Raw genomic sequence first — 25,768 nt, 5'->3', positions numbered from 1 at the left:
TTATCACTGCTTTCCCTCTGGAATTTTTCTTTGTTTTATTAATTAAATAACATTCATATTCATGTTTGGTTCTACAATATAAATTAAACACAGTCACACCTCAAATGTTACACAGGTTGCTAAATAAAAACAACTACCACAAAGATGTGAGTTTACATGGTTGACGAATCGGACAACTGTTGTAGTCCTTATTTAGCAAATAAAAAACATTAAAAACCATTAGCCTTCCCATTGGCGTACTCTACACAATAGAAGAGAGCAGAACAGTGGGTAATAATGACTTCTTGCTGATGCCTTACATGTGAGGTGAGACTTCATAGAAATTGACACCCCTGTATCGTTCCATATGCTGTTTAGTGTAAATCTCCAGCTCTTTGTAGGGGTTCACTGACACCAGCACTGAGCCAATGTATGTCTGTGGGAGAAAGATAAACACAGAGGGGTCACATCAATACTCTGGGCTTTGAGCTTTAGGGGTGAATAGAACAGGAACAACAGCTCTTACATAAATAAGGTTCTCCTTGAAGCGCTTGCGGAGGTTCTCGATGAACGCCACCTCGCTGGTGTGGTTCTCCAGCAGGACAAAGTCCTGCACGCCCACCCGGTCCCTGGCTGTCAGGGCGCTCTCCATCATGACCCGGATTCCGTCACTGCCCACAGCCTGGCAGAGAAAGAGCAGATCTGAGAAACAGAATCACACTTGCAGCCTCTAGAGACAGAGCAGCTCGAGGTGATATATAAACACTGCAACACACACAGCATGCCAAGGCCCTCTGAGAGCCTTGACTCAACCACTCCATCATAACCCCTCCCATTTCATATCATACCTAGACTTCAGCTCATTTGAAACCCAGCTAAATAAAGCTTTTTATTTAAAGCATCTGTATGAGGTATTTCTCACTGAACCACACATACCATTGTGAACAAGATGTCACCATCTGAACAATGGATTTGTGTCAAGCACAATATCAGGTTGAAGTTAATACTCTAAAACACTAAAAGTACCAGGAAGTACTACCATGACTTTTTTTTAATAAGGTACCACACTAATACCATGGTTTTTAGAGTTTAGAATTGCAATTCGGAATGCGACAAGAGATACTATTGTTCAAAAGTTTGGGGTTAGTGAGATTTTGTGAGAAAAATATTTATCACAGTTTCCACAAAAATATTAGGCTAAGCTGCGCAACTGTTTTCAGCATTGATAATAATATGGAATATTTCTTGAGCAGCAAATCATCATATTATAATGATTTCTGAAGGATCATGTGACTCTGAAGACTGAAGTAATGATGCTGAAAATTCAGCTTTGCATTACAGGAATGAATTGCACTTTAAAATATATTCAAATAGAAAACAGTTATTTTAAATTGTAATAATATTTCACAAAATCTCAAAATGAATATCCGTTTTTCATGTATGCATTGGATTTTAGAATCAGCCATTCATTGTATTGGCCAAAAAGTTAAAATTGCACATACCATTGTTTGAAATACCATATAAACACATATATAGTACATATGTATAGCCTATTAATACAGTAATCATCATAAGTATCATGGTACACCTGTATTTAAATACCACAGTATTACTATCTGATCCATGGCACCGCCACAGGACTATTTATAAGGGTACAAGGCTGTTTTCTCTATCATTAACTTGATTACACTACCTTTACAAAAAAACAAGAAGCTCTAAACCATCAATTTTCACACTTAAACCACATCTGTGGCTACATCACTGCAAACTCCACCCAAACTCAAGTATGCTGTGAAAACAGAAACACAATCATACTCACATTTATTACCACATCTGTATCTTTAAAGTGAAAACCCTTCTCCACAATGGCGGCCTGGGTTTTCCGCATTAGATCGCCAATATTTGAAAAATCCATGGTGTCGATAAAACCTAAGCTGTCGATCCTTGTCCAGAGATGCTCTTTAGCTCAGGCATAAATTAGTAGGACACAAAAATGTACTAATTTCTAGCAGGTCACTTGTCATCTGATCAAAGAGGACTATGGGTGACACTTCCCAGCTTGAAACAGAAAAGCGCACTTACACCCACTCACACACACACACACAAACACCCTCAGATGAACAAATGCGTGATTATGCATTGAAATACACACAGTCACATTGTGTGAATGCACCAGCTGCCACGGCTGTTGTTTTGCTATTGACACAGCAGCGGCCGTCCCCTGGAGGGAGAGACAGAGAGAGACAGATACAGCACACCTGAGCAAGCACTTTAATTAAGGTGACGTTCAACAACTACAACGAGAGGGAGGCTAACGGTGGGAAAAAACAAGCAGTAAGAAAAACATAACAGCCGAGCAGGAACAGTCGACAAGTGTAGTGCCAGGAAGTGACTTCATTCCGTCATTCCCAATCCGTCAGCCTGCTGAATGCCCCAACAGAGCTGCATCAACTCTGAAAGTCTGACACAGCTTCGCAAACTCTCGCTTTTGCTCCCCATTAGGCTGGTTTTGAATTTCCAGCTCAAAACTGGTTTCATGCAATCTGCATGAAACACCCACATGGAATCTAGTTTTCACAAATTAGACACAAACCACATTTAAATGCTCTGTCTTCTGCATTTCAATCAGAACCAGATCGAAATTCAAGTGTAATTCATCATTCAGGACAAAACCCGGACAAATGCTGAAAAAATAAGCAGTGTTAAGGTGTTCAGAGAGAATAGTTCATAGCTATGCGGTTGCTAGGGTGATCTGGATGGTTGCTAGGTGGTTACTTACTGGCTCAAGTGTAGTGGTGTACACATTCGATTCAAATTAATAAGAGTGCAGACACTCATTCCCAACGATCATATTTGAAAAACAAATTAGAGCAGTGTGCAGTGAACATACGACACACTTAATCTTGGCTTAATCGCATCTACTTGTTATTTGTCTGTATATTCTACTGCAGTGACACAGGACTGACAGATAATAATTGGTGGTGGAGTCATAATCAAAACTAAACATGCTGGTTAGACCATGACATCATCAGCTGGTCAACTCAAGAATAATACGTCCAGCCCAAAGCTTTGTTTACAAAAGAAATAACAGGTTAGCTATTAAAATGTTACATCACAACCATGGAAACATTTAGATACGTGCCGAATGAGAGAGGTTAAACACAGAAATATGACAAAATGCTCGGCTTGGTGAGTATTTGCTTAAACGCTGTCGGTTATGTCTTAAGTGAACATAAACAGTTGAGAAAAAAAAAGTCACATGTGTATCAGTATATTGGATCCATGCAATCGCTCTTAAAGTGACAGCAGCCTAATATTCCTGCTGCCGTCTGTGTCATTAATGTTAATCAAACAAGAAAACACTCATTGCTCTTTAGTAGATTTAGTATGATTCATCTATATTTAATTTATACAGTGAAGACTATGCAGTGTTGTTTTACATTTGATTACTTTCTGTTGATAAAGACTGTTCTGTTTTTTATTTTTATTGATTATTTCACGGCTATATTTGTTAAGCTCTAAGCTGTTCCTAATCACCTCAGGGAATGGAATGTACTACGCATGTTTCTTGCCAATAAATAAAGAATTGTCAATTCATGATACTTTCTCATCTCTTCATTTTTTATACTTAAAATATACTGTTGTTAAGAATAATGTTATATATTTGGGTGATCGGTATCAGTGATCGTATCGGTGATCGTATCAGCCAATATTGTTTCCACTGATATCGGTCCCAAAAATCCTGATCAGAGCACCCTAAAGGTGATGATACACAGGGCATCTTTTTGAGCAATGTTGCTGGGCAATGTTGCCGTCAACGGGCAACCAGATGAGACACAGGGCCCACGACCGATCTAAATTATCCAGATAGAAAAGTATTGCTCATTTTCAATGCAAAAGTGCCCAAGCAACAATCGCTTGGCAAGATTGCCCTGCAACATTGCTCAAAAATTGTCCTGTGTATCATCACCTTTAGTTATCTGGGCATCAGATGTAAAATCCCTTTGAGCTGCCAAAAGCCAACACAAATGAATCCAACCATTCATTTATACCAATAAATATGCTATAACCAGAAGGCAGACCCTTGTCTCACCAAGTCTCCTTCCTATGCTACTTTCTCAAGAAACAGGCGTCATTACACCATTGTTCTTCTTTATGGATTTGTTTTCCTGCTCCCACCCCTGGTTCCCTTCCCCAAGCTTGCTGGTCTTTAAGGCAAGCTAAGACCCTTTGCCATGTGCTCATTTTTTCCAAATACTGATCTTAAAACAAAACGACTGTGGGCAAATTATTCATTATCCATTTCACTCTAACCTTCTTTAAAAAATAAATAACAAGAAGGGAGAGATTTGTGCTTACAAAGGCACTGGGACGAATTGAACAATAATTGCCTTTTGCTCGACCTTCCAAAATCCAAGCGATTTGCTCGGTTCTTGTGAGCAGAGCTGAGTCAGGGAGATCTGCCGAGTCAAGCTGCCTTCGTCAGCACTTCTCACATTGCAAGAAGACATTAGCAGTCTTCGGAAACAGACTGATAGGGACCAGAGCTATGATTACAAAGATTGATTTTTTGAAAGAGTGAACGAGCAAGTCAAACAGTCCAATATTTAATTTCTCTAAGGGCAAGTCAGTGATTCTGTACAGTTAACAACTCCTGGTCGATGAACAAGAAGGGAATGTGTTGTGCATTTTTTTCATAGTTAATGAAGGCAGTGGATAAAGGGCACATTCCTAGATATCCAGAGCAAAGTCATGTGCTCCTCCCCTTTTCACTGGGAATGGTGAAGAATGGCGAAAAGTAAATCTTGTCTGCTTGCTTATGATTTCAAGCTTTTGAGGTTACCAACTGTTTCCATCCTGATTGAGTCATCTGGCTCACTTGTTACCTCGCTCTTCTTTCCTCTCCTGCTTGGCGGCAGGAAAGAACAAGGGGTGGAGACACAGAATTTTGTGGAGAGGCACAGCTACATTAAAAAACGATGATAGATTCATAAAGGTGTTTTTCCAAGTATGGCCATATTATTGTCCCAGCAGAATATTAAAACTACAAAAAAGTCAACTTTTTGTGTTTATTATATTATTAATAGTTATTTAATTCAATATATATTGTGTAAAAATGATTTCTTGTGTGAAAACAATTTTACCTCAAAACACAAGTATAACTGCCAAGTTAGTAGTTTAAGTTAAAATGCCATTTCCACTCATAAAGCTGTCAAATACGAGGAAATGACACTGTAGTGGAAATTTGCATGATACTTCAGAAAAAAAGGACAAATTTGACAGATGCAAATTAAATAAACTGGTCAGAGTATGAAATGTTTTAGGAAACTTCATTTACTAAAATGTGCACAGGGGCCAAAGGTGCCCATATTTAAAGAAACACTCAAAGAGGCTTCCCACAATATTAAAACCAATGATGATACATGCGAGGAGGAGTGTGGGGTTTCTTGTTTGTTTATTTTCCTTTTTTGTTTTTTTGGAAAGTGCAAAAAGATCAGACTCCTGCGACGTAGATTCATGCAGCTGGTCAGAGGGGGAAAAACATATTTAGCACTTCTCCAAATGTAATGCAACTTTTTTGCCCCTGTTTTGCATGTCAACAATAGCCATGAAACTGATATGAAACACTTCTAAGTGCTTAAAACAAACAAAATCGGCACACAGAGACCCCAACTTTCTGCGCATCATAATATATCATCCTTTAATCAAGCCATATTCATCAACAAATCTTCACAGAAGATGTCTTACAATTAGGGCTGTCACTTTACGTTCGAAAATCGATTGCACAATCGATTGGAGCAACCAACGCAAGTTTCGAAAACGAAAATAGGGAATCGATTTTAACGGTCTTTTCTCGGAGCGCGTCCAGCTCGTCACGATACGCCCGCAGCGAACGCGCGTCACACAGCAGCTGCAGGCTCTGACAAACACGCATAACAGCAAATTATCTTTCTGCATAATGCGTCTCTTTTTACTACAAAACTGTGAATTCTGCCGGTATGCAGACAGTCTCATGCATTCAGATACAAATTCGAGCTACGCGTCTACAATCGCCTACGTAGGCGAAATTTGTTTGACATTTCTAATCGTAAACACAACCATGTCGAAGACTGAGGTAATGTTTTTCATTTATGCTATGGCAGTCCACTCTGCTTAATGTTTTTCGAGAATGTTGCACTCCTGTTTGTCACTGTGTACGAAACTTCACACCAATAAATCATAAGAAATATTGCAGACTTGTGCGCGTCTCAAGCGCCCTCTTTACGTTCGTCCTAATGTCTGTTAGTTGTCCGTGGATTTGCCTGTATTTTGCGTTTAAAATGGAAACGTCTTTAGACATGGAAAATCGATTTTACAATCGCTTAAATGAACACTTATGTCTCAAAAATCTAACAGGATTTTTTCACAAAAGTGACAGCCCTACTTACAATGCTCATTTAATTACCACCACCAAGATGGTGAGAAATTCCATGGGTGGCATTGTAATTCACGCCAGTCTGCTGAGTCGATGGCTGTCCTTGTGTTGAGGGGTTGGTTTGGAAAGTCAGCTGGTGGCTGTCAAGCTCCAGGGGGAAAGTTGACAGACAGGTGTGACTGGCTCTGTCCAAACAGGTGAAGAGTCTTACATCACATGCACCCCCTCCACATGCCAAACTCACTAACATACTTTTTGACTTGGAAAAGATAAAGTGACCAGTTATCCTTCATTTCAGCCTGCCGGACAATGCAAGGCATTCATGTCCAGAGGGCATTTGAAGAGCATGAGTCGGGAGAACTGTAAACTGCTTAAGGGACCGTCACAGTATTTCCGGCTAGTTTCATTCTTCCAGCTTTTCCTGCACAATCATATTTAGATGTATAGCTATGGCCTTCCTAAATATCTCAAGACTAACCATTTCAAATCTCCAAGGTCACTCAGAGCAGTCAATATGTAAACTTAATTTCCTCTTCCTGAGATTTGGATCTTCCTGTGAGCAGTGCAGCTGTTTAGCAATTCAATGGAATCTCGTGTGAAACTGCACCAGATACCATAAATCTAATGTCAGATATTCATCAACCCTCTGCACTTATTTGCCTACGACAAAATGTGCTCATCTAAAGTACTGCCGACCGCAAGGTGTGTTCATTTGATTATGAAATGATGCTCTGCAAATGACACTCGTAGCGTTTCGTGACATTGAATGGGTGAAAGGCCTCAGAAACACAAAGTCTCAATCTTGAGTGCTTGTTCTTGAAATTTCTGTTGGCTTCCAGGGGAAGGTCGTGGATGACACAGACAGGAAGAAATGTAGTAGGGTGGAATGGCTCGATGACAGACGCCAGTTTCAATATCTCTCTCACTCTCACTCAGAAAGATAGCCTGGAATTTAACAGTGACTGATGCTGGTTCAAAGCCAGAGATTGCATCACTGTGAGACGACACTGTGGCATGAACATAGATACTGAATGTCAGAATGTTCAGCATGAAAGAAGGTCCCAAGATATAGGATAAGCACAAGTTAAGATAAGCATAAGTTGGTTGTTTGGACCGACAAAACTCAAAATCCTTCTTTTCAGAGGAAAAGTGATTTTCTCTATTTATATCACTATTTCACTACGATTGAGACTAGAGATCGGCCGATATTCATGCCTGCGTTGTCGAAGTTACTCTTCTTTAATGAACAACCTAGCCAATGGATAACACATACAAAAATGTACTTAAAAAGGAAAAAAAAATTCATTTCAGTGAAATACCTAAACCTCAGGCGCTATAAATTACTATAAAAAATTGGTAAAACTATTTACTGTATCACACACATATTTACATATATCTATATACGTGTGTGTGGGGGTATTTGTGTACATTACACGATAGATAGATAGATAGATAGATGATTCACTGTGTGTCATACTTGCATTCCAGCCATGCTAGCAAAGCATTACATATTCTAAACACAAAATAAATTGACAACTTTGGACCAGAACCACATATTTCACTTTCATAAGACCCTCGCTGACATTGCAGAAATCTCTCCCAGCTGCTTTTGCTTAGTATGGAGCATGCTGTGGTTCTTACCATGCCTCGATACTTCATCTTCCCGTCCTTCCCAGCTTGTTGCTGTAATTGTATGAATTATTAGTATTTCCAAAACAGCGGCTCTCACTTGAGAAAGTGTACAGAGTTTGTTATTTTAATTTTGCCTGCACCATGTGTGGGAGCGTCCCAGCTGCCATTTCTTCAGCTTTAACTTTCCTCTCCTTCCCTTCGTCTCTCTCTCTCTCTCTCTTTGCCTACGGAGGCACAAGTCAGTCCTTCTGAAAAGTGACACACTCCCCCTCTCTGCCTTCCTCGACTCACTTGCTCTATCCTCCTGCAATGGTATTTACAGTGAAAGCTAAAACTTTCCAGCCCCCCTGTAGTAGCCCTGCATGTGCCTGCTCTTAAAAACCATCCTGTGCCTCTTTAAGAAAATATTACAAACAAAATGTGTACGAAATAATATAGGAAAACACGTTGTCTCATGCTGACACTTCATGAGAATTCAGGGATTTGGGATTTGGAACTCGGGAAAGCGCTGTACCTAGCATTGCATGTTGGATGATATGCAGCTAATTGATTTTCCCAGGTGAATTTTCCTCCTCCTCCCTCCTTCCATGCAGCCCCAGTGCATGCTGAAGCAAATCTGAGGCAGATTTCAGATAGGGATCCGTCAAGGAGGTAATTAATGTGCTCAAACGTGGCTCAGCTGCCCGAGAAAGAAAAACAGGCCAAGTGCACTTCATAGTGCACAGATCACAATCACTTATGGTGCTTAACTTTTAGTTTATAACCTGATGTCACTCACAGGCATTAACACACAGATGATTTATGGCTATTGTTTCTGTGAGATAAACAGATAAAGAGATAGTACAGATAAAATGAAGGATAAAACCAAGAAGAAAATTATTTATATTCAGCTAAAAAATAGTGTCAAAGTGAACGAAAGCTCTCTGCAAATCAGTGTAATGAGACTGAAAAAATGGCTATGCATCAGCGCTTTTGTTTTATAGAGTCTTTCCGGTGTAGGGCAAAGGGTTAATGTATGAAGACACACCCCATTTTCTCCTCTCCACCCAGTAAGAGCACATCACACCACCTGTTCAGTCCACACTCAGGTAAAACCTTAACCAAGGTCACTTCCACTGACCATAATCAAAGCAGCGCCCTCTACTGGACACTCCAACTGACATAACTGTGCGCAGGGAAGCAGGATTTAATTTAAGTTGCAAAATATAGGAATGCAGCATTGCACACTGTGATTCATATAAATCCTCCCCTTTTCTTTCGGTCCTATCAATCTCTCATTCTCTCGCTCGCTCCCTTTCCCACTTATGCCAACATAATCAGAGACCCCGCCTGCAGGAATCTCAGTAATATTTTCCAGACGTATGAGCTGCTCTCTCTTTCTCTCTGGGAACATTGACATTAAAGGTTCAGCGTGTAAGAAGAGCGGGCGCAATTATGTCACTGGACATTACATTTGCTCTCGAACTGCTAAGCATGCACATGCTTTTTTTATCAGTATGTGTGCTCTAAAAACTTTATGAATTTATGACGAGTGGCTGCAGTCAATGGATTACAATGGTTGTCTAAGGAACAGGATAAATAAACAGCGGCTTCTAAATCAACCCACTGTCTGATCCGGGTTGCTTTGATCCATCTTTCAAAAGCTGTCTTAACGCCATCCTTTAATATCGGGCAATAAGGCAATTTGTTAGCGCTCCACCTTACTGTACCTAGAACTGAGCCAAATATGATAGTGAAACACTCTTCTGATAGAGAAGAGATAGACAGAACTTAAAGCAATAGTTGTTTTTAAATGAAAAATTAAAAAGTAAAACTTTTTTTTTTACTTACCACATGAAACAAAATGCTGTTTCTTCCATACTACAAAAGCATATACGAGTCTGCTAAACGTAAAAAAAACATCTAAAAATGTATAATTTTTTGGGGGAAATTAACAACATTTGATCAAACTTTGATAATTGCGTTAATCTTCTAAAGAACTGAGATGGTGATCAAACTACATTTTATTAAAAAAAAAATCCCACGTCAAGTTTATAATATACATTGCATCAGCATTTGAAAGTCAAATTGGACAACTACAGGAACTCATCTCAAGAACACTCATTTAACAAAAAATTATGAAAAAAATAACAGTCAAATATAGAAAATATTCAAATCAGGATGTCAAAGGATGAAAACATGTCAAAACCAACACATGTTGAACGGTGTTCACTAACCCAGTGAAGTTTTTCAATTGGATTGGTGTTTATTCTCTTTAGCATGCAGTGTGAAGTATTTCACTCAGTTCCCTGATCAGTCCGGTTCAATTTCGGCGAATGAAGAACACATTTATACTCGCGTGCATTATGCATTATGTACTTTGTCGTCTCTGACAGTAAGCATGCTGAAGCCACTCAAGCAGACATTTTCACCCACTTCTCGGAAAGCGATAATGTAGCCAAAACATCCGGTCGTATGCTTGTTCTCCCTGGACCTCTGTTTCTCGTAAATACTACCGTGTATTGTGTACATTATTTTTTGGCAGACATCAATGTCATGCTATCCAAATTATGTGGATCTGAAAACAGATGGATCATAAGGTAATATGTTCTTAGCTGGCAAGTATTCAGTGAAGTGATTGATGCCGATTAACCGACCGCCAGCCTAAGCTTTTGACGGACGTGATAACGAGCCTGAGGGGTGAACAACATTTGATTTTTGGGTAATAATTATTGTTGTGCCAACATCACGATGGAGAGCCACCATCGTGATGCCACGCCCCCCACCATCAGACCAGCCCAGTCTCACGGCAGTTCCTGAAATGGTCACATAATTTAATCTATTGATTCGTGTACACATTTATCTGGGTTTTTTTTTTGTGATTGTCAGCACAATTCCATCGCATTAAGAGTGACTACGGTAGAGAGTAGTATGAAAGGCCGAAAATCCGGTTGGTTGGGTTGGTGGATGGGTCAAACAACACAGGACTTTCACCCAGGAGACCAGGAATCGTGTCCCGCGTGTCAAGTTTCCTAAACCCAACCGTCCCGTTGTTCTTTTACTAAACCCAACCGTCCCGTTGTTCTTTTACTAAAACCCAACCGTCCCCTTGTTCTTTGTTGTTCTTTTACTAAACCCAACCGTCCCGTTGTTCTTTTACTAAACCCAACCGTCCCGTTGTTCTTTTACTAAACCCAACCCGTTGTTGTCCCGCGTGTCCTTTTCCTTAACTTAAGGGGCTGTGTTCATTTCACAGAATTCTTCCGTGGGCCCATCAAAGAATTTTCGGCTACTAATCGTGCTACTTTTTTTCCATTTACGTGCAACCTATTGGAAAGCCCGGATGAGTAATTAGTTGGGTTAGTAAAATAACAAAATTAGAGTTTTTAAGTAGAAAAAAATATTTATGTAAAGAGATACAGGAAAATAAAAAGTGCTTACGATATCATCGTCCATCGCGATGTTTTACTGTAAAACTGCCAATATAGGGGACATCACCCAACCCTAGTAATTATAAAACGTGCTGGAGATGTTCTAAATGCTTTTTGCGTAGTTCATTATACTTTTACGGAATTAAGTTTATTCCGTGGCTTAAATAAATTCCATGTTACTTGTAAAAAATGTTACATTAGGCTGTCACAAAATTTACTTATGAGAATCAAGTTCATTTTTTACCACGAAAGGAGTGATTTGATGCACAACTTTTTTTTTTATTATTGTCTGTTATAAAAAATATTTTATTTAAACCCATGAAAATGCAAATCCTGTTGCAAACAATACTGAAAAAAAAATCACTTTTTAAATCACTTGTTCCATTATTACCCTTCATATTATAATATATTACATTATAATTAAAGACCTAATAAATGTAATAATTATTATTAATTTATCGAATACATTATAAAATCATTAAATACACATGATTAAATTAAAATACAATTTCAGCATTGGACCATTTATGCACTTATTCTTATTGGGGCAGTTTATTTATTTAGTTAGTTATTATTCACATTACTTCATTTAGTTATTCAGTGTGTTGATTACATGTACGCAAAACAGCTACTTGGACATTCTGTAAAATATCTTCTTTTGTGTTCCTCAAAAGAAAGTAAGTCATGCAGGTTTGAAACGACATAAACAGTTCATTTTTGAATGAACTTTTCCTTTAAGAGATGACATAAAGCATCAACCACTGTGTCAGACTGAGTGTGCCAGACTCTCTGAACTCAGAGTCTTCCTTCAGGTCACTGTAAAAGCAGGGCTCACACATCCTCACATGGCGTTTTGGCGGAGAAACAAACACTCTGAGGTTTTGTTTGTTATGTGGGGCGTTCTATTCCTTATAGTGGTCAAATGACATCCGTGGGAAATCAGCAATGGAAACTCTTGCTTTTTTCCCTGCATGCCTGTCGCTTATACTCGCATTTTAGGCCACTTTCAGGGTCAATGCCCTTCACTTCCTCTCTCTTTATCACTCAATCAACAGAACACATTCCGCATGGAGAATTATCTCATTTGCAGAATTTAAGTTTGCATATTTATGCTCTAAAAGTATATATTTCACTTGTGACGGCATAAGTACACAACACACTTTTTAGTTTGACTTGCACTGCTTTTCAAAATGTTGGGATCGGTAAGATTTTTTCAATGTTTTTGAAAAAAAGTCTCTTATGTTCACCAAGGCTGCATTTATTTGATCTAATATTGTGAAATATAATTACAATTTAAAACTGTTTTCTATTTTACCATATTTGAAACTGTAATTTATTCCTGTGATGGCAAATCTGAATTTTCAGCATCATTACTCCAGTCTTCAGTGTCAGTGTTTAAGTGTTTTCTAAAAACCCTCTTAAGAACTAGAACGACGGGACAACAATTAATAATGTAAATCCTAAAATACATGACTTTTTTATTTTTAAAAGGGGAAGTCTGTGCATACAGCCCGGCACATGTTTCCCCGACTGCAGACGGCCTCTCAGAGAGGAGTCATAGTTAAGTCACTAGACTCCTCTATGTTTGCCAGCCTCCTCTGAACCTCCCGCCAGCTCTCAGGAACCCATGCACAAACAAATCAAGTTTCAATCCCTTTTGTCCCAGACCACAATCATCTGTCCACATCATTTATTTGGAATTGGATCCTGGTCAGGACCTAATGATGTGGGCGAGACAGGCATTTTAATTCAAATTGTGTGTAATGAGACTTATGAAAATATTTGGTCTTTGTACTTGCTCAATCCATTCCCACCTCCTTTACTTCTCTTTTCTCTCTCTCTGCCCCTCCCTCCTTCTCTCCGCCTACTCTGTTACAAGCCTATTTATACTCTCACACTAGGACAGGTCTATTTGTAGAAGCGGTTGTGTCGGCCAGAGGACGGTACAGAGGGACAGAAGATCAAAGCTATAAACTTTGATGGCCGTGTTATCCTTCAACAATATGGCCAGCGTTGAAGTTAAGAAAAGACCTGAGTGTAATGAATGAACTTCAAAAAAACCTAGTTGGGTTTAACTGGAATAAGCAACACACCTCCTCTCTGTTCTGGTTGACCATTCAAACAAACTAACTCTGTGATTATTGTGATCTTGCTTTCACTTTTCACATTTGTTCATGACTTAAAGGGATAGGTCACACAAAAATGACCAAAAATGTCTCTCTTCCGTGGAACACAGGAGGAGAAATTTTGAGAAACGTCCTGGTTGCACTTTTTCATGCAATTGCAATCAATGGGGAACTTTCAAGCTCCAAAAAAAGACACAAAAACCCCATAAAAGTAGCCCCACGATAGGTTTGTGTAATAACCAGTCACTATACATTCACATTAATCATATAAGTCACTGACACGTTTGGGTGAACCATCCCTTTACTCTCCCTTCCTTACTGTGACTATCCCTGAGAATATGGTTGCAAAAAAATCCAACAATGACAATAAGTCCTTCTTTGTTTACTAATGTGTCAGGGCCTTGAGCAATGAATGGGAGTGGTGAGAAAAGCCTGATACTGGGAAAAGGCCTAAAGTATCATGGGAAGTGGAGGATGGGAATGACACGAGGGCTGGTGAGTGAACCAAAAAAAAAAGTGCAACAATTTTTACATTTATGAGACCTGCAGAGGGAAGCAGACACATACAAAGAAAGTAAACCAAGAAGCAACCTACGGGACGCCCATTGAACATGCTATTTGAAAGGAAGTGCATGAGGAAGGGAGGTGTATGTTGGAGGAGAGAAAGCTGATAGTGTGTGATGTCAGAACAGAAGAATGTAATGTGGGTGTTAAACAGTCAGCACAGCACTGGGGACAACAAGAGAAAGAGAGAGTGAGAGGTAAAGATGGGGGGAAACCCATACCGTCTCACCAGAATGTAGAAATCAATGTTGTGACATAACTAAACAAGGTCACTGTGGCAACGTGCGTCAGGAAGTTGTAAGTTGACTGAGAGAGTGAAGCTCACAGCTTCATTTACTACTTTCGTTTCCTCTCATCCCTTCTTCATCTGGGCTTTTTGAGTCATATAGTACCTCACATGCTGGTGTAAAGCTTGCTCCACTGAACAGGACGAACACATTTCCAGACAACCTGGAGGCTTTAAAATGATGTGTTTTCTGGACAAGAAGGAAGGTTCCTCTCCAAAACCCAACCGGGCTCATGTCCATGGCACATTAATCATTCAGATGATTTGGAAAACCCATGGATTCAGTGTTCTTTATACAAAAGGATGCACGTTTTTCCACTTAAAATCATACAGCTATGTTTTTTCAGGTATATATTTTAACTACATTTCAAAATATAATATAAAATATATATTCAGCACACTTGAGTTATTTATATTTTCTCATATTTTTTGGCCATCTTTATTCAATATGTGTATATATTATTGTAAGTAAGTATGAATGAATGAATGAATGAATGTGTATATGTATGTATATATATATATATATATATATATATATATATATATATATATATATATATATATATATATATATATATATATATATATATGTGTGTGTGTGTGTGTGTGTGTGTGTGTGTGTGTGTGTGTGTGTGTGTGTGTTATTTCATTGAGCCACACTGTTTACAATAAAAATTTGGTATATGTATGAAATATCTAACATACTTTTCAATTCTTTGCTGTACAAGAACAGAAGCAGGCATTTCTTTTAGTTTTCATAATGAAATAATCCATCAAGGCTTTCAAACAGAAGTGAAATGATCTATTAGGGAAGAAATCTCTAGTGAAAAAAACATCAATCACACTTTTCTAGCTCTCTTACCAACACGTTTAGGGGTGGGAGCCACCAAAAACACACCTACTTCTGCAGCAGCCAACCGGTTATAAGGGAGGAGAAGAGGAAAGGACAAAGCATTACTTCACCACAGCCTTCATTTCTTCTCACCAAAGAAGTTGCAATGAGGTACGAGTGGACATGACTGTACTCGTCAGAGGAACTCCAAACATCCTACTCATGCAAAAGCCCTGTACCCAACCCCCAAGCGGCCCTTCGTTTTTCCAGGACTGGTCTGGAAGCACAGCATAGCGGCGCTGCTTAGGGCCAGCTGGATCACCCATTGCTTTCATATACAGCAGCTGGGTTGGCAATGCTTAAGTCTCCTCCTCCGAGATCTTAGAATACCCACAATGCCTTATAAGGGCAGGTTATGCTTCTGAGCGTGGGACAGGGGGTTCCCACAAGGGTTCCTGTCTCTATGCAGATGGAGGATGGAACAGTGATGACACCGTCACCTCCTAGCTCTGTCTTTCTTTCTTTGGCTTCTAACAAGCTGTTTTCAGGGCACATCAGCCAATAAGAATCCGTAAGAAAAGTAACTTATTAAAAAACGTATTTTTATTTAAATAATTGAAAAATGAACAGCAAATTTTTTTTTTTTTGATTAAGGCATGACAACATCATAACATACGATATGAAAAATGGATATTCATTTTGAGGTTTGCTGAATTTTTTTTGTGTTTAGAACAAGATCTAATCTAAAAGAAAATCTAATCCACACTAAAAACTGCTGGGTTGTGTTAACCCAATGTTGGGTCAAATATGGACTAACCCAACGTTGGGTTAAAAATTCAATTTAAAAATGGACAAACCCAGCCGTTGGTTTACATTTTTAATGTAACCAATGCAATTTGTCCATTTTTAAATTGCATTTTTGTCCATTTTTGATTTTGTCCAAAATGCAATTTGTCCATTTTTAAATTGCATTTTTTAACCCAACAAATGGTTGGGTTAGTCCATATTTGACCCCAAATTTAACTGGGTTACACAACCCAGCAGTTTTTAGAGAAATGAGCATTAAATATCCAACACAGTCCAATATGATAAGTGTAAAAAGTCTCTAATATTAGCTGCTAATCAATATGGTACCAATATATTGTGCATCCCTAGTAGTGTGCTCTCTTAGTGTTGAGTATAAGATGTGATGATCTGAGATCTCTTCCTCTTCTGACAAGTCAAGGCAGTTGAGCTGTCAGTGGTCAATTAGAGATGTTTCTATTTCATTTTCAACACCACATCCACTGGAAATGGACTGCATAACAATCCTTGAAAATACAGATAACGGACCTTCCTGTTTTCCGCTTCTTCGGGGATCTGCAACAATCAGACTGTTTCTGACGAAACACAAAGGGCGATTGCAGATTTCAGAGTCCGACGGACTACAGTTGCCCCTCTCACCTCAAAGTGTCCCACTCAAAGGAATGTGTTTAAAACAATTATTCACTAAAAGTTCAATAGTTCTCTCAAGCACTGCAACACTGCTTACACTACTGGAGCCAAAGGCCATCAAGCAACATTCAAACTTAGTCAAACTGGCTTTTGTTTAGCCAAACAAAATTATTGTATGAATAAATAAATTAATTCCTTACATTTCATTACAAATCTGCATTCTGTTTGTTACATCGATACAAATTTAATTCAAATTCAGTAACTGAATTTGAATTTAAAAGTCATTCTCAACTCCACTCTGAATGGTGTAAAAGCATGGAGGTCGCTATGTCACAGACACCCAAGAAAGCCTGACTTACTCAATAAATGCAAAATAAATCAAATAACTTCATGAATGTACTGTAGTGAGTTCATTCTGAGAAAAAAGTTTGCAATTCCATTGTGAAAATATTCTGCTCCACAAGGAAAACACTGAAAAGACAAGATGGCCTATTACAACATCTCAGCTATGACACTATCATTTCATTATCTTGCATTGCTCAAATGCAAGTCATGGGGTGAGGTCAACAACACAATGTATCCGTGCATCGTCTAGTCGTAGACCATTTGGCACGAGGGCCAGCTGCTGACCAGACACTCAGTTGCTGAACAAACGTGACAGTTCTGTGCGCAGGGACCAGAGTCACCACACCCATTCCACACATTACAGCCATAATTATGAGATACCAGCGGTTCCTTAGGGAAGTGCAAAAGGACAAATAATTAACTTTTGGCCAGTCTTACAGCTGACCCAGTGGGACTGTATGTAGACAAACTCAGAATAGGGATGGGCATTTAAGTAATTTTGTCTAACTTTTTTCCCCCATTTTGAGTACTCAGGAGCAGGGGGTGTTAACTTGGGGGGCTATTTTTGCACCAGACAAACCTTTTTTAGCATCTTATACATCTGTTCAAGAGTTTGTGGTCAGTTGTTTTTGAAATAAGTCTTTTATGCTAACCAAGGCTGCATTTATTTGATCAAAAATACAGTAAAGTTAGTAAAATTATTAGAAATTTTAAAAGAACTGTTGTTAATTTCAATATATTTAAAAATGTAATAGCAAAGATTATTTTTTTAGCATCATTACTCCAGTTTTTGGTGTCACATGATCACTCAAAAATAGTTCTAATGTGCTGATTTGCTGCTCAAGAAACATTCTCTAATTATCAATGTTGAAAAACAGTTGTACAGCGTAATATGTTTCAGGAAACCATGATAATCTTGGGATTAAAAAAAAAAAATTGATAAATAAAAAGTTCAAAAGAACAGCATTTATTTTAAATAGAAATCATTTGTAAATGTCTTTACGGTCACTTTTAATGAATTTAATGCATCCTTGATGAATAAAAGTTTATTCATCAAATTTAATTGATGAATTAAATTTAATTCAGTGACCCCAAACTTTTAAAAAGTACTACTGATTTAAAAGTTAGAACATGGTTAAAAATGTAAAAACATATCTGGATGTGCTCAATATCTATGACAACAAATCCAATTCTAATGACATCATACATCCATTCTTTTCCAGTGAATGAATACACATATATAAAGACCTTTCATTGTCTGGAAGAGCTTATTACTACATGTTTTACATAGTCAATCACTTGTTTTTTTAACGGAGTTACTCCACGTCTGGAAGCAACTGCCATGTGTGGGAAATGAGGTGCTTTAATGAGGTGAATCTAAATCTGATGTTGAACGCTCTGAAACATGCCTGGACTAAGTTTTCACACACTTCCTTTATCTCTACTGCGATATCACCAAAATCAACATGCGATAAAATTCCTAAACAGGCCCCTCTATAATAGGGTGCAAGAGCCTATGAATTGTGACTCTTCTAACTCCAGTAAAACTAGTAGCCTATGACATACTGACTGTAAATACTAACTCAATCTTTTTCTCAAGGTGCGTAATATTTTGCACACATGGCCAGTAGTGCGTTCACAGTGAAAAACAAGTACACCAGCCAGGCTAAATGTGCTAAAGTTAGCGGCACCACATCAAACCTTTGAAACGTTATTTCGTTTAACTGGAAGCACCTGTTTCAGTGCAGTAAAAACTGTGTAAGTCAACTAGCCTATTTAGTGACAACTTTTTTAGCATTACTTTACTCTATGCTTCTGAATCCATCCTTGATTTTCCAACCATGACCACTATGGAGACAATATATTTTGTTAAAATGGTCAACAGCTCTGGAACGCTCAGGCACAACATGCACATTTCTGCGGTCTGGGTGCAAGGCCACACCTGGCCTGGATTGCATGACTTATCTCCATGCAGGAGTGAGCCTGGTTAAAGGTTAACCCATGCCTTACAGATCTTACCTTGATCGTGAGAAGTGAAAGGAGCTCATAAAGTTTTCACTTCAAAGGTCTTTGATAAAGAAAGACTTGATTTATCCTGAGCGGTTAACTGGATGAGGACGTACTGTAAGCATGTGAAGGATGGTACCATGAACAAGATAACACATAATGGCTTTCGTTCTCATGCTTTAAGGGCACCATGGTTTTATCTGCAGTGGGTAAGGGTCACAAGGGTCATTGAGGCTCGGAAAGGAACATGGAGCAGAGCTCCTGCCTTGTACATGACAGTGGAGCATGTGTGCTGAAAAACAACGGATGCAAACAGGCACGAACAAGCTGATGTAAAATAACATGGGGGCACAGTGAAAGGATGCAATCTCTGCTGTAATCTCATCTCTAAGTGCACCTCTGGAAAAAGGAATGTAACCTCAGCTCATGTTACAATAATCCCTCAACTCCAGCCCCAGTGTCCGCCCTTGTCAATCATGGGAGAGTGTAATCCCAGGGGAAAGGATCCCTGATGGATTATAGAATATTTAACACCGTCAGGTTAATCAGTGGTCTGTGTATGTGTGTCACTAAGCAAACCAGGATCTTAAGCTCCTAAAGTCCACAGTCAGCACAAGATGAGTAATATAAGCATGTAAACATATCTGCAATCTTAAATAACAGCCATTTAGCTTGATATATGAGAAATGAGAAAACCTTTGATTGATTAGAAAATGTTTGACTGACTCTCTGGTAAATCTAATGCACTGAAGTCAGAAATTTTTAAATAATGTTCAAAAGTTCAGGGTCTTATGATGTTAAGTCGATTAGAAATAGGGATGCACGATATATTGGCCACCATATCAGTATCGGCTGAGATATTTTTAATGTTATAGTTATCAGCCTGATAAGAAAATTTGGCCAATATATTAAAGCCGATAAATAATGGATTATTTCCTTTGAATGAGACACTTCAGATGCGCACTGTTCGCCATGGCGGTTTTGAATTGCTTGAAATATGATTGAATTACTTCAAAAAGAAAAATGCAGTTCAGTGCAACATGTGCAGCACAAGTCTGTCATTTAGGCCACATATAATTGTAATGAGAACATCATTAGAATGTTGAGCTTGTGACATGGATTTAATGAAGATACTTTTGTTTTTGTAATCAGACTCTCAAAAATTACATAAAATTTTTTAATTTAGATTTATCGGCCAACATATCGGTTATCGGCTTTCAAATTTTATCAGTATCAGGTAATTAGGTTATATTAGGTTATCAGTATTGGCGAAAACTCTCTTAAACGGTGCATCCCTAATTTAGCCTGGTAATACCAAACTCTGCTACTTCGCTTTGCTTCGTAGACAGAGTCTGGAAGGGCATAATTTAAAAGCATTTTTTTTCTCGTGGGGGGGGGGGTCTGAAGTTTAAAATCATTGGTTACCCGTAAGCCAATCACATAACGTTTGGTTATGACATGTGTTATAAGCCGGCTCAGCCGCATCTAACTTCCACTGTAAACACATGTATGATGCGAAAACAAAAACCATCGAGCGAAATACCGGAGTGAACATGACTGTGAACGACTTTTGCAGATTATGTGAAGTAAATCTACGCATCCACAGTACAATCAGTGTCTACGTCACGGCTCTCAGCCCGCCCTCTGTTCGTTGATTGGCCGGCCGTTTTGAGGCCGGAGGAAAACGGAAAGATAAGTCGCTGTCTCATACTGAGTACAGAAGCGAACTGAAATTGAGCGGAAGTACGAACTCTGACTTAGTCAGACTATCCATAATTAGGAATCTCATTAATGTTCTAGGAACATTTCTTAACAATATAAAAACAGTTGTGCTGCTTAATATTTTTTGTGGAAACAGTGATACATTTGTTTAAGAACAGCATTTATTTGTCACTTTTGATCAATTAAATTTGTCCTTGCTGAATAAAAATAAATTTCTTTAAAAAACAACAACAACAACAACAACGTTCTGACTTTTGAATGATAGTTTAAAATAAAATGCCATTAAAATAAACCATCCAAGTTTTAGAGCTGTAGATAAAAGTTTTTGGTCTGGCCTTTGCCGTTTTTCCTTGATATGGAGCAGAATGGAGTCCAAGGGCAGGGCCTCGATGGGAAATTTCAAGTGGAAAAGCCACAGCTAAATTAAGAAAAACTGCAGATCCTGCAATGAGCTCATGACTCACCACAGGGCATAAAGACATTTACAACACAAGTCCACAGTCTCTTTCTTACCCTGTGCTCCCTCCAGTTCTCAAACTAAAAAAACTAGATTAAAACCTGCTTTGCTGAGCTCTTTATAACGTAAATAAAGGCTATCAAGTCGAACGCCACTCTGTTCCTCTGTACCACACAATTACACGAAGAACCCTTTTATCTACTGAAGAAAGACTTTGCAATGTTGAGCTAAAGACTAAATGTTTAAAGTCAACATGAAAGGTGCTCGCAACCCATTTCACTCCAGTAATGTCATGCATTTCCAAAACAGGATATTGAACGAGAACTAAAAGTAGTGTGGGACTTGAAGAGGCTGAATATTTTGATGAATAAATACTAAGATAAATGAATCATTTACAATGAAACCAGCAACGCGCATTACAAAGTAAATATGGTTAAGTTCAACTTCATATAAAACTAATGCTACAACAAATGAACAGTCAATCAGGTGCAGAATGCAGCTTCAGCTTAAAGCCGGGTAGAGACCTGTTTATATGGTTGGTTAACCCTGAGAACTTCCTGTTCTGAGCATTTCAGACACAGGTGTATCCCCTCTGAGATCTCTCTGGGACACGTTGACAGACCAGCAATGAGTGAAGGGCCGGGTTTGCTTTGCAAAGCCACATATGTCACCAGCCCAACCACTCTGAACCAAATATCCCTCCGCAATCTCACCATCTTCATAAACATGATGAATAGAGTAATTGGAAGATAAAGAAACAGACTAAACAAGAAGTCTCAACAGTGGATAAAGCAAATGTTTCGGCCTAACACAAAGTTAGACAATGTTTCCTTGCACAATGGAAAAGTGGACACACACGGCACACTAATATGGCTCGCTGCTGACAGACGTAGAAACTTAATTGTCTGGGGACAGCTGGAAAATTGTCTCCCGGCCAAAAACCAGAGTCCCGTTGAACTGAAAATATGCTCCATCCCAAAGTATTTGGCATTGTTAGTCGTCATGTATCAATTACAACCCTTAGTTAATTAGGCTTGCAGGGATGTCTTACTTAACAAGACTATTTTTTTGCAACACAACCATTCTAAATGTTGTAATAGTTCTTGGAAAACGCACAGCAAAGTTTAACTGCTTATAGCATTATTCATCCATAAGCATAAGCAACTGTCAGCTCCTAATTGTTGTCAATTATACTAGTTACACCATGCATGCAATGTTGCACAATAAAAAAAAATCTGCATTGCAGGGTCCCATTGCAAGCAATCCATTTAATTTGACAGGCGCATCTTCGTTAGGTTTTGCAACACATGGAAAGAGGAATGACAAAGAGGGGGGATGTGGGTGAGGACACTTGAGGACATGACCTGCCACCGACCTTAAGATGTCATCAGTGCTGGGCAGCTAGACCGCACAGGTGTGTGCTGTGTACTCTTATTTACACACCCTACACAGTATAGTAAAAAAAATCACGCATTCCACACAAATTTCACAAGCCTGGTCTCTGAGGGTGATGCTGATAGTATATTCCCAGTGGAATTCCCAATGTAATTGGACTGAGGGAGGTTAGTTTGGCATGGAAGTTATTAACAGCTGGTCTCCTTCAACTCCTCTTGTCATCCCATCTGAGTCATGGAAAAAAATGTGGTCTGAAGCCGCCAAAATCTTTCCCTAAGAAATGGAGCTCAATGTATATCTGACTTATAGTATTGTTTCAAAGCTTTTGGAGATGGGGGTTTGTTTGTATAACTATCATGCATTTGAATCAAGATCTGAACAGGTCAGGGAAGTTATTTAAATAGATAACATGGAGTAAAGTAACAGGTGAGATCCATGTGGTCATAACACTTGACAGTTGCTGTGCATAAAACCCTGTTGAGCTGCAATGCCATAAAATGCTGTCTAAGTAGGGAGCTTACAAGCCTAGTAAGCGAAAACATCAAGTCCGACTCTTTTCCGCGAATCAGTTCTTTCGAACCGTTTGTTACAACAACAACAAAAAACGCTTCAAAAAGTTATATTACATTATGGCGTAGTCATGTGGTCGCTTTTATTGCGTTTTTACAATAAACGAGTGCGTCACATATTTTTACTTAAATATTTCTGTTTTAGTTAAGAGTATTTCGCCATCAGTTAATCCTCGGTTGCCTCTCTTCAAATGCTTTTACTATCAAAGCTTCTCAGGTTTGGTAACGTTACTTTTAAGAACTGCTGCTCTGACTAATTCAGTCCGATTTGTCAGCAATTAGTCAAGTCTGATTCTCGAAAGATCGTTCGGTCCGATTTGGCGAACCGTTTCAACCGATTCATTAGAAATATACGACTCGTTCACCAATCGGACATCCCAAATATGCAAGAAAGCCAATCTTTACGAAATATTATCCACACACTGACACTCACACACACACACACGTGTGTGAACTCAACACTCATACGTCACGTAGCGTAAACTGACATTGTGCTTTTAAAATGAATGGCACGCAAAGTACTCACTTACCTTGATTAATAAAGCACACCAACTTCAATTCCCGCAATGTCCAAAAGCACCGGTCGCCTACTGTAATACTGCATAAGAGAAACTCAGCAGTGATGGGAAACTTGTTCTCAAACTTGAGCTGCAATCTGGACTTGTCCCTTGTGTGAATGAATCCCACCGACCAGAATATTTACCTCAGTGTGACACAGAAGTCGCTTAGATCACTTGAGCAGATGTATGACTACTGGAGATTTGTGTGTTAAATAAAAAGATAGTCATGCTCTAGTTTATGCCATAGGTAGGACATGTACTCAGTAATGGTTTGAAGCAAAAAATTACCAGCCGGCAGGCACCCGCCCTCCTCTTTCTCTCGCTCACTCGCACACGCACGAGATACACTGTACCAGGAAGTCCCTGACCAATCCCACGACTAATAAAATATTTCTTTGACTCTTATTTCATCACAGTAAAACTATGAGCTTTTAATCAAAATTAACAGGGCGTTTCGATTAAGACTAGCCTGATTTTGATTTTAAATATGTAAAAGCAGAAATAACAGTAGACTACTGCTTACTCTCCTCAAAACAATAAGCATAAGTGCTTATTCAGAACGAATAGACTCGTTTGTATATGTGATTTCTGTCAAAAATAACTATAATTTTTACAAATAAATATATAAATCTTGAGGTATGATAGCTTGAGATAAGGCGTGCGTTACTCGAAGCACGCTAGCGTTATATCGCCCTCTAATGACAACACAGAAGAAACAGCAGCACTTCAAATGACTGTGTAAACGAGGTCTTCAATCTTTCTCAAGGGCCCTTGGTGTCTAGATTGCAGTTTTTTTATTTTAGTATCATTAAGATACAATTTATAATATTCTGACTTCATTTTTATATTTTTGATTTCGATTTTAGTTAAAGATTTAGACATTTTGTTATGTTTTTGTCAATTTTTTTTAAATGTCTATACTGTTTTTATTCTTTCTTATTTTAGTATGAGTTTGAGTTATTTTAGTACATCAAGCTTTTTTATACTTTTTTATATGCCTATATTGTGTGTCATTTCAGTTCATGTTTATTTTATTTCAAGTAACAAAAATGTTTTTGGTTTCAGGTTTTAGTTCTGCTTAGTCCTATCATTCATTGCAATGTATGCCTACTGAAAATCACATTTCAAGTCCTACAGAGCTTTACTTCTGGCATTATTGTGCTCAAATCAACCATTTTCTCAGATTTTATTGCACTGGTCTTAATTTTATTATGTCATTCAGTAGCCAGTTAAATGTGTTGATGTGATTTGAGGGACAGAATCGCAGCCATCTGAGCAACTCTTTTTCAGTTCACACACACACACACACACACACACACACACACACACACACACACACACACACACACAGTAGGCTATGTAACGCATTCCCTGTGAAAGGAAAGCCGTAAACATTCCACCATATCCATAAACACTGCTGAAACAAAAAACCCCATGTCAAGGTGACCTCACGCCTGCTAATCCAAGTCAAGTGCAGTGTCATGCTGTAGCCAGAGGGTGAAGTGATCGATTCTGCCCTTGTGCTCTTCAAATTTCAGACCACCAAACCCTGGACTGACATTAAGCACATTTGTGCCGACCGGCTGAACCGAGAGGAAAGGTTGTATCCTGTTTACAAGGCAATGTTGGACAGACATGCTGTACTAAAGGGTGTGTCACCAGTCAGGTGGAAATAGGCATTACACTTATTGTTCCTTCCTTAGTACAGTGTAGGGGTGTAACAATATATCGTGTCACAATATATCGCAATACAAAAATGCAACAATATCTATCGCAGAGAGTGACAATATGTATCGTGGATGGTTCACCCAAAATGAAACTTTTGTGAGAAAAAATTCAAGTTTTCAGAGTTTTAGTGTCAGTACTACATTAAATTATATAATGTTGAATATAATGTATAATAATGCAATGTGGGAATATTTGTGGGTCCTGATAATGCCAAATGTCTGATGTTACCAGTAAAAAGTGGCCTACATTATTTTAAATATATCTAGTCAGTGACAGAGAACAAGCATATTCGTCTAAAATAATTCTG

General features: G+C 38.6%; 1 protein-coding gene across 5 annotated transcripts in view; it reads right to left on the bottom strand.

Annotated features, from left to right (window-relative positions):
• Nucleotides 1–25,768, bottom strand: part of myo1cb (myosin Ic, paralog b) — a 43,554-nt gene that overhangs the window by 16,108 nt on the left and 1,678 nt on the right. The window contains exons 1-4 of one of the 5 annotated variants that reach the window (XM_081371516.1): nt 8,167–8,315; nt 8,036–8,077; nt 506–661; nt 300–415 (exon numbers count right to left, since the gene is read on the bottom strand). In XM_081371516.1, coding sequence (XP_081227642.1) covers nt 300–415; nt 506–661; nt 8,036–8,077; nt 8,167–8,193 — 341 coding nt within the window. In that variant the 5' untranslated portion in view covers nt 8,194–8,315. Of the gene's footprint in view, nt 1–299; nt 416–505; nt 662–1,798; nt 2,018–8,035; nt 8,078–8,166; nt 8,316–15,274; nt 15,386–23,703; nt 24,460–25,768 lie in introns of those variants that run through there. The other 4 variants (XM_081371518.1, XM_081371517.1, XM_081371514.1 and 1 more) reach the window with 4 other exon arrangements.

The sequence above is a fragment of the Scardinius erythrophthalmus genome (genome assembly GCF_964197995.2).
Source record: "Scardinius erythrophthalmus genome assembly, chromosome: 7".
Lineage (NCBI taxonomy): Eukaryota > Metazoa > Chordata > Actinopteri > Cypriniformes > Leuciscidae > Scardinius > Scardinius erythrophthalmus.
This window is presented reverse-complemented; position numbering and strand designations above follow the sequence as displayed.